The sequence below is a fragment of the Gigantopelta aegis genome, chromosome 7 (assembly GCF_016097555.1).
Source record: "Gigantopelta aegis isolate Gae_Host chromosome 7, Gae_host_genome, whole genome shotgun sequence".
Taxonomy (NCBI): Eukaryota; Metazoa; Mollusca; class Gastropoda; order Neomphalida; family Peltospiridae; genus Gigantopelta; species Gigantopelta aegis.
The window spans coordinates 31,719,787-31,730,576 of record NC_054705.1 but is presented as its reverse complement, the minus strand read 5'-3'; the positions used below and the strand labels follow the sequence as shown (position 1 = coordinate 31,730,576).

At 39.5% G+C, this 10,790-nt stretch overlaps 1 protein-coding gene across 1 annotated transcript in view; it reads left to right on the top strand.

The window, feature by feature from the left end:
- Positions 1–1,392: 1,392 nt before the first annotated feature.
- LOC121378022 (ATP-dependent RNA helicase DDX54-like) overlaps positions 1,393–10,790 on the top strand; it is a 31,281-nt gene continuing 21,883 nt past the window's right edge. The window contains exons 1-5 of the mRNA XM_041506120.1: positions 1,393–1,501; positions 5,644–5,746; positions 8,007–8,077; positions 8,694–8,879; positions 10,641–10,690. Of these exons, the coding sequence (XP_041362054.1) occupies positions 1,421–1,501; positions 5,644–5,746; positions 8,007–8,077; positions 8,694–8,879; positions 10,641–10,690 (491 nt within the window). The 5' untranslated portion in view covers positions 1,393–1,420. The remainder of the gene's footprint in view (positions 1,502–5,643; positions 5,747–8,006; positions 8,078–8,693; positions 8,880–10,640; positions 10,691–10,790) is intronic.

Below are 10,790 nucleotides of genomic sequence, written 5' to 3'. Positions count from 1 at the left end.
GAGCTAGACGGACATTTGGACAGTTGTATACGCTCAGTAATGAGAGCATATATAACTGTCCAAATGTCCGTCTAGCTCTCTTACAGTCAGAGTATTCGGGCTAATGCTCAAGTTTAGTCGACTACTGTATACATGTCGTGAGATATTAATACCAATGATTTCCTTCCCACCAAAATATTGCTCATCTTTTGTACCAACCCCACTAATCTCTCTCCCTGCATACATCTCAGCTATTCAAAATTACATTTAGAATTGATGTAGCATTAACAATGGGTCAGAATCATGCATTGGAATGCACGTAGTTGCAAGTTAATGAGAAATCATTACACGGAAGTGGGGAGGGAATTTGTAAATCCTCCCTGGCCTACGGGGGGGGGGGGGGGGGGTGCACTGCTGACTTGGGTCCATATCTGAAAATGTGTGTAATGGTATGTACGTGCCAAGTTTTGTGTTTTTAACCAAAAGTGCTCACTTTGTTTTTAACCGCTCAACACTAAAACGGGGTGGGGGACATTTGTAGATCCTCCCTGATAACATGGGGCACTGCTAACTTGGGTCTATATCTGAAAATGTTTGTAATGAGTCACGGTATATATGTGCAGAGTTTCATGCTTTTAGCCAAAAATGCACAATTCAGTCAAATGTTGGGTGTTAGCTGCCCCACTAAACTGGGGTGGGGGCATTTGTAGATCCTCCCTGGCCTTCAGGGGTGCTGCTGTCTTGGGTCCATATCTGAAAATGCTTGTTATGGGTCAAGGTATATATGTGTAAAGTTCCATGCTTTTAACCAAAAGTGCAAAAAAAAGAAGAATAATTCGACATGTTTTGTAAAGCCCCAGTCTCACATACACGAATTATACCCCAAATGTCCAGGAATATACACGATCCTATGTAACCCCGATTGCTCCCGATTTTTCGGCAAAATTTGCATAATTCGGCTTCTTTCCCGAACTGCATACGAATGCTCACGACTGCTGCAAGAACTAATACGACACCACTACGATCTTGAACCCGATTCATTGCGAATCGGGATGACCTACTACGTGTCCTTCTAGGATGCCTTCCCGAACACGCTATGAATCATGACGATTAATGCGGAACGCGTCACGAATTACTACGACACGCCTACGAATCCGCACGACTGCTACACGAATCAGTACGACTGCATCAAGAACCAGTACAACTGCCGCAAGACGCCTATATGAAGGCTGCCGAACAGGCCAGATTTCATTCGACGTTCTGCCTGCAAGCAATGAAAATCACCATGTCGCTCTTCAAGAAGTCAGCAACCGGCCGCAAGGGATGAGGGAAGAGCCAGCATACCCGTGGAGAACCAGAGGCAGATAAAGAGCCAGAGGCAGAGAAAGAGCCAGAGGCAGAGAATGATGTGTCGGGCAAGAGGAAGAAGAAGGCGGCAGTGATGCTCTCAGAGGCCCAGGAGCTTGAAGTGGCAGACTGGGTCCGAGACCATGTCCAGATCTATAACAACGGGATTACAAAGGTAAAGGAATCAAGTACAAGATGTGGCTGGATAAGGCAGAGAATGGTAGTTGTCTCCTGATGATAGGTGCTTGAGGGTTCTGGCCAGCTTCAGCCCCCGGGGGGGGGGGGGGGGGGGTACCTTCCTGTACCACCTGTCCTTCTTCTCTAATCTATCACCGAGTCTGTTTAGAAGCTCGTGGGACATATTAGGCTCCATTCTGAGAAAGTTCTTGTAAGCTGGTATATTTTCATCTCTCAGCTCCATCACCAGGCGCTCATACTGTCCCAGCATAGGTCTCCTGAGCAGCCATGGCATGGTCCAATGTCATCTCGCCCTCCTTCCCCTTCCAATTCTTCTCTGGACCTGGACCACGTGCTGGGCTATAGCAAGCTCATTCTGTGCAGTGTCTGCCTCCAGTTGCACCAAATCATGAAGTAGCACCAGTATTCTTGGACCATCACCCATGGTCGTTGTTAGTAGATGTAGACTTCTTGCAAGTCACAATTTAGATTGTTGGGCCGGGTATCGTAGTTCAAACATGAGAGGTCCTATTAGATCTTACTGTAATCTTACCGAGTTCCTTATTAGTCATAGTAATTCTTATATAACCGCCAGTAGTCTTGGCGTTGTCGTGCTAACACCGTGGGGTGTTTGCGTAAATTCTTACAACTTCGTAGTAGGAACTTAAGAAATCCTAGCTATTCTTAACAAAACCGTACTGGATTCGTACGTAAGTCGTAGTGTCGTCGTATCAGTTCTTGCTGGTTCGTAGTGAATCTTGAAGCATTCGTACTTCAGTAGTCGTACGAATACCCCACGTTTAACCACGAATATCCCGAATACGTCTACGAACATACTACGGTTACGCACGATGCCCTCGAGAAACTCGTAAGACTGAGTCACGATTTCAACTTTATTCACGATTACTCTCGACAGTTTTGAACATGTTCAAAACAGTCGGGAGTCGATCCAGAACATTCGAGAATACCGACGAAAGGCCAGGAACCTCCTACGGTCTCAGTACGTACATCCAAGAATCACCAAGAATTATTAAATCGGGACCATTCGGTATATAATTCGTGTATGTGAGACTGGGGTTTAACATCGTATGAACACGTATTGTAGTGCTCCAAATAAAGGAGGAAAGTACATACACGCATGCTAAACTCTTTAGCCTCGAAGTTACAAATGTAGTAATAACTTTATTATTTCCTGTCAGATTTGCACGTGTTATTTATTTTTTTCTGTTTACTACAATCACTGGCTCGGTATGGGTAAAACTGCCAAACACAGTTTAGGAGGACACAATCAGAATTCTGGAAAATCGAAGTTTAAAGAAACTGGTGTTAAATTTCGCAAAAAGCAAGATAGTAAGAAGATAGAGTCTGTAAAATCCGTCCCAGACCATGTTCATGATGTTGTGACACAGTCACACTCACAGGTTCTTATTTATTATTATTTGTATGTATGTTTGGAAAAATATCCGCCCGGTCCCCCCTTCACCTAACCTTAACCCTAACCCTAACCTTAACTCCAACCCTAACCCCAACCCTAGCCCTAACAGTAACCCCAGCCATAACCCTAACCCTAACCCCAACCTTAACCCTAACCCTAACCCTAACCTTAACTCCAACCCTAACCCCAACCCTAGCCCTAACAGTAACCCCAGCCATAACCCCAACCCTAACCCCAACCTTAACCCTAACCGTAACCCTAACCCTCAACCCTAACTAAAAATAATAATGGAGGGGACCGGGCAGATATTATACCGTATGTTTAGATGCCCCCTCCATTTGAATAGATATATCGATGGATAAAATAATAGTAGTGGATACAATAGGGAGTTACTCTGTTACTGTAGATAGAACGATTGTAATTGAAATGTGATTATCATTATGTGTAGAGGTTGGACGTAGCCCAGTGGGGGATGCGATGAACTTGTATGGAAACTAACTCGTATGAATGGAAAACGAACTCGTATGTAAAAAATAACGGTGAACTCGTATGGGGATGTATGGATATATGCAGATATACTTTGATATTTCTCTTAAATGTGTATTTTGACACTTGTTTTGTATACATGCTTCTTATTTATGTCACCATCAGTCAACTCATTTGCGTGTCAACCGCAGTTTGTGCGTCAACGACAGTCACCTATTTTCGTGTCACCCGTATGTTCAGAGTATGTTCAGTCATGTTTAATTTATTCTGTAACAGGCATCCAATGAATAATAAATAGCGGGCTAGCGGATTTGTCGAACTCTGCATAAAAACTACACACAAATTCTTGAAGTTGCTATATAGTATACAGTATAATGAGTATTGGATATATATATATCAGTTTGTAATTTCCATACGAGTTCACTGCATTTCCCCCCATACGAGTAAGTTTTCCATACGAGTTCACCGCAAGCCCCCAGTGGATAAAGAATTCGCTTGATGCATGGTCGGTCTCGAATCAGTCCCTGTTGGTGGACCCATTGGGCTATTTCTTGTTTCAGCCAGTGCTCCACAACTGGTGTAACAAAGGCTTTGGTATATTATACTATCCTGTCTGGGATGGTGCATATATATATATATTAATATATATATATACATATATTTTCAACTCGCATGTTTGACACACTTGCAATTTGGAAGTGGTATTTGCTGGCAGAAATACTAATTTCACATTACTGAGTTGAGTTTCAGGGTGAGATGGGGCGTTATCGACAAACAGTAACACTTTTCTTCCTTGTCGTCTCATCTTGCGGTTAAATCTCTGCAGCCACCACTCAAACAATCTGGTGTTCATCCATGCTTTCTTGTTGTTGGTGTATGTTACTGGTAGAGATTCTGGTGTTATGTTTTTTACCTGCGACGATGTTGTGCCTATGCCTGAATGAATCCAGCCACCCATTTGACGCTTTGAAACTCGCTATTCCCAAATCTTCGGCAAATTTTAACGCCTTCTCCTTAATCAGTGGACCGCTTACATTTATTTTACGAGCAGTGGCATCTTGGAACCATTTCCAAACCAACATGTTAATATCCTCATTGCCTGTAAGTTTTCTCTGCCTTTTTCTGTCAGAGGGCTGGTTGTTATCATAATCTGCCAACACCTCCGCTTTTCTCTTTAAAATGCCATCAATCTGAGTTCTACCCACCCCGAAATGTTCAGCAATTTTTCTAGCACTCAATTTGTCTTTCTCTGATTTTTTAATGACGTCTACTCTGTTCCAACGTTAACGCGATCGGCTTACTGGGTTTAGGTGGCATTTTGAAAATAAATATCAGAAATAAACTGCAGCAGTATTTAATTCCTTCTAGAGTTGACACGTTTAACTCCAGTTGTTTTAGGCTAGATACCCTCTTATCAACTGCGTTTAATGACCACCGCCAATGACTAGTACATCGCACCGTTAATCCAGATTAAAAACACTTGAGATGCGCAAAACTAACGTAAAAACTCATTCTCGACTGTAGTCGAGACGCGACTGGTCTTCATAAACACAGCTGTCAACATCCACAGGAGTTATCTATTTTGATTCTGTGAATGCTAGAACATAGTAGAATGACAATCGCACACGTTGGGTGTATTTTGTTGACTGGTATTCGTCTTTAAGTTGTTATCGCAATATCGAAAAGGAAAAAAAAATGGTCTAAATTTGTATAAACATTATTGATGACATAATTCCACAAATTTTGTATAGCATTTTTCAAGATGTTTGTTGTATTTCTGACAGTGATCTGATGGTTTAAAAATGCACCAATTTGCTAATGAGAGCGTATAACCTCCCAAATGTCTGTCTAGATCTCTTACAGTCAGAGTACTCGGGCTAGAGTCCAGAATAAAAAAAAAACATATTGCATGTTTATTGTTTAAAGGAAAAATTAACAATGCAAGACAAGGGCACTGAATTTAGTCCATGCTTGAATGTCATGCACGTTTTCATAATAATACATATTTTTAATTACAATTAAAAACTGCATCACAATGCATTTGACTAGCAAACCACGATATTTGTGTCACATTTCACATACTGCTTATTTCACACCCTGGAATAATGTAGGTTCAAAATTACATATTTCACGTTGGAAACTTGGGTCTGTGATGATGTTTTCTGGTTGTAAAGCTGGGTGGATAAGAGTTAAACAAAACAGACTTTAACTTTTTTCAGGAGGAGGAGAAGAGTGGATCTGAGGATGAGCTGATAGAAACACGTCGACTCGTCACCCAGCAGAACAGGAAGAAGAAGAAGTCGGGTGGATTCCAGGTCATGGGTAAGAAGCAGTCACTCATTGTGTGTAAACATTATTTATAATGCTAAGAGGAAATCATTATTAATAATATATTAAGGCTTTACAACAAGGACTGGTTTTGTCCAAAGTTATATGTTTTTAAATTTAAAAGTTTCGAAAAGAAAGCAATTTTATTTAGAAGTTATATTTAGCTTTATATCACTCATATTTCATGTATATTCCACACGCACACCAAACAAACCTCCATTATAAAATAAGAAAAAATACAGAATGCTGGATTACTTTGAGTTATTATCTGTAAATGTGAGATATAGCTCAATGGTAGAATGCTAAGTAGCCCGAGTACTCTGATGGTAAGAAAGCTAGATGGACAATTGAACAGTTTTCTCACTCTCTAACCATCAGAGACCAATCTATTCTGCACGATCTTTGCCTACCAAACGGTAGTCCGAGATTCCGACTCTGAGTCTAATACAACAACAATCCTATGTTTGACATTAAATACTTTTGTCGAGGCATGGGATTTTTAATCCAGATACCGACTCTAAACCCTGAGTGAGTGCTCCGCAAGGCTCAGTGGGTAGGTGTAAACCACTTGCACCGACCAGTGACCCATAACTGGTTCAACAAAGGCCATGGTTTGTGCTATCCTGCCTGTGGGAAGCGTAAATAAAAGATCCCTTGCTGCTAATCGGAAAGAGTAGCCCATGTAGTGGTGACAGCGGGTTTCCTCTCAAAATCTGTGTGGTCCGTAACCATATGTCTGATGCCATATAACCGTAAATAAAATGTGTTGAGTGCATCGTTAAATAAAACATTTCTTTTTCTTTAAATACCTTTATATTGATAATTTTTTAGCTCCCTGATAAAAAAAAAAAAAGAGTTCACATGTTAACTACTAATACACACACTACTTGAAGAAACCTGACAGCACCCACTTTCAATAATGTTCCAGTTAAATATGTACATGTAGTTGCTGACAGGTTTCTTCCTGTACTCTAGCTAAGTGCACAAACGTTAACACTGTCGCCTGTGGGATTTTATTTGGTATAGTCCAACCTACAGGATAATCAATCACCCTCTATGTTCTTAGGTGCTTTTTATGTCCCAATCCTGACTGATAAATCAAATACTATCGTATGTACTGTCCTGTCTAGGTGAAAATTGATATAAAAGACCCCCTGCTGTTAGGAGTAGCCTATGTGGCAGTAGCAGGTTTCCTCTCTGACTCTGGACCAAATGTCAAAACAACAATATGTTAGACCCCATATAGCCATAGTTTAAATGTGCCGAGATGTTGAACAAATATTCCTTTCCTTTCTCTGGAGAGCTCTGTTTATCCATACATAAAATTACGATTTGATGAGTGATAGAACTGGCCCTGGTATAACAATATAATTGTTTGAAATGTAATTTCAACTTTGCTGTTTCATCATCTGTGGTCAGTGCCATCTTGACATATTCTTGTTGACAGTTAAAGTTTGTTTTGTGTAACGACACTTCTAGAGCACATTGATTAATTAATCATCGGCTATTGGTTGTCAAACATTTGGTCATTCTTAGTCAGAGGAAACCTGGTACATTTTTCCTAATGCAGAAAGGGATCTTTTATATGCACTTTCCCACAGACGGGAAAGCACATACTACAGCCTTTGTCCAGTTGTGCTGCACTGGTTGGAACAAGAAAAAAATCCAATCAGTTGAATGGATTGACCGAGGTGGTTCAATTCTGCAACACAAGCACCCCAGGCGAGCACTCAACCGACTGAGCTAAATCCCGCCAGAGTTTCAAAAGAAACAAACTTATCTCATCCATATTAATATCAGTTTAAAAGTTAGTTTAAAAACAACTTGGATAATGTTTTCTTGTTTTTTTAATACTTAACCTGACTTCATAATTTATGACATGTAGTGCTCTCCCTTCCCATTGTGAAATTAGCCAATTGCTAATTTGTATCCATAATGGTTACAACTTTTAGTACTTGGCTAATTTAAAAAAAAAAAAAATTTAATTAGCTTATTTTTAATCATTTCTGAAAATTGGCTAAAACTAAATTCTTTCAAGTGTTGTGAGTCCTGGACATGTCCCCTCTAGCAATTTAAATTGGTCCGAATATTACAGCTGCCAAGAAAATGCCAGGGGCTTCCTGTTCTGGTCAATTGACAGTAATTTTCTTCAGATTATGGATGAAAAGAAAAGTTATTAACACGCATTAAGTACTGTGTGTGTTGTTGAAAAAAGCATTTGCCAAACTTGTGTTTTCTCTGTTATTTTTTCAAGGACTGTCATATGCAATCTCTAAAGGCATCAGCAGAAAGGGATACAAGATACCGACTCCAATACAGAGAAAGGTTGGTGCTTACTTCGTATTTTATAAATCTAACGTATCTTACTGTAATTTTACTTCATATCCGTATTTCATAAATGGTACAATTTTGTAAATTACAATATTTTCTCCAGTCACTATTCGATGAATGTATTAATAATTGTAATCTACAAATGGGTCATTCTGTGTCAAATCACCCAATGGGTTAAACCCGACCGTCTCGTTTTTTTTATGAAACTTGGTATACTTGTTGATTGGGATCCCACAGCACCAAATCAGAAATTTTAGGCCAATTGAACCAGTGGTGTGGGAGATATGCGCACGCGCTCCCCCCCAAAAAAAAAACAAAACATTTTTTAATTGTTTTTTTTTTGAGATTTTCTGCCAAAATGGGCATGGCTGCCAACCTTTGAATCCTCATATCTCAGGAGCTGCCATATAAAAATCTGAGATGGTCGGGTTTAAAATATCTGTGTTTTTTGGTGATTTGACACAGAATGACCCAAATAACAAATTAGTTAGGCCTGGTTCACATTTTCTAACAACCAGTTATAAAGATAAAATCTCATGAATTGACCAGGTGAGATTTTTGTAATATAGATGTATTCTGTGTTTAAATTGCTCTCTACTTCTTTTTTTAGACTATTCCTTTGATTATTGACGGAAAGGACATTGTTGCTATGGCGAGGACAGGAAGTGGAAAGACTGCTGCATTTTTGATCCCCATGTTCGAGAGGCTGATAACACATTCGTCAAAGGGTGTCCGAGCAATTATCATGTCACCGACGCGAGAACTGGCAATGCAGACTCTAAAGTTTACAAAGGAGGTATGTCTGTCCATTTTAAAACAAAAATACAACTTCACTGCAAGGGCAGGACGTAGCCCAGTGGTAAAGTGCTCGCATGATGCACGGTCGATTTAGGGGTTGATCCCCATCAGTGGACCCATTGGGCTATTTCTCGCTCTAGCCATGGCACCACAACTGGTATACCAAAGGCTGTAGTATGTTATACCCTGTCTGTGGGATGGCGCATATAAAAGATCACTTGCTACTATACTAATGGGAAAATGTAGCGGGTTTCTTTTATACGACTATAATGTCAAAAATTACCAAACGTTTGACATGTAATGGCCATTTATTAATAAATCAGTGTGCTTAGTGGTGTTGTGAAACCAAAAAAAATACTTTTCCTTCACTACATACAAATTGGTAGAGTTCTTCCATGGGTCGAAGGATCAAATCCCCATGGTGGACCCATTAACTCTGGGTTTTTTTTTCTTGTTCCAACCAGTACTCCATGACTATAAGCAGTCTAATTTCGATATTTGTTTCACACATCACAAAATGAATTTAAGAATTCCTCGGGTAAGCGCTCTACGACTGAGCTACAACGTGACCCCAGCTGTTATGTGACAAGCAAAGATAAATATATATGCAAAATGCAAACATTTACTCTGGGGGTTTTTCAACTTGGGGCAGGATTAAGTTCTGTCAGTAGAGTGCTCATGCTCTCTTCACTGGACCCATTCACTAATTTACTTTTTCCCATCCCAATCATGCCTCATGTCTGGTATCTCAAAGGCCATGGTATGTGCTGTCCTGTCTGGGAAAGTGCATATAAAAGATCTCTTGGTGTTAATGGATTTGCTCTAAGATTATGTGTCAGAATTAGCAAATGTTTGGATTATTAATATGTCAAATGTGCTTTTTGTGGTATCATTAAACAAAACATTTGGTTTTAAAACAAATTGTACTTACACATTTGCAGTTTTGGTATATTGCCTACAGGGTACAATATTTCACGAGAACCGTTGTTCTGTTCACGTGTCGGTTACACAACTTTAAAATCATGAGAACTGCCAGTTGGTTACGTGGTGAACTATTACATTCTAAAATTTAAAGTACCATACATGTATATCAGTAATGAAAGAGAAAATCAGTCTGTTTTTAAATACATTCGAACCACCAGTGTAGCACAGAACCGTAGTTCAAGTGTTTTAGGATTAGGTAGGCCTAACTCGTAGGTTACAAGAACTGTATTCACATCACCTAAGTAAAACTCACATGAACTGACTTCCGGTTACCTAAGATTTTGAAATATTGTCCCCTGTGTCTATATTAAAGGGACATAACCTAGTTTTTAAACACTAAGGCATATTTTTTTACTATTAGAGCCGTTTTTTGATAACTGAAATCATACTTTACATAGATTTTATTGTTTACATTATCCATTTCCGTACATTCAAAGTGTTTTTGGTCATCCTGGTGTTTTTAATATCACAAAATGCATTTCTCATATTTTAAAAAACGCACATGCGTTTGAGAGGTAACGGCTGTGGAGTCGAGTGTTAGTCTATTTTTAGAGGGTATTTCACCTTTTCAAAGTCACAGACTCATGTTTCACTCAGTTATAACTCTATCCAAATGTGTTACAGGTTTGTAGATTAACTAATCTTAGTGTTAATTTCATTGGCTGAAACTAGGGTCTGTCCCTTCAAGGCCTCCCCCTAAATGTTATATGGCCAAGACGACAAAAGTAATAAACTGATATTTTTTTAGTTAAGACAACTTTTAACTTTGTTTCAGCTTGGACGATTTGCTGGTTTAAAAGCAGCTGTCATTCTTGGTGGAGACAGGTGAGACCTTTTTTTATAATACTAAATTATTACCCTTATGGTTAAAGATACCTTGGTATATATCACGGTGTTACGTCCCACTAGAGTTCAAGTTGGATGT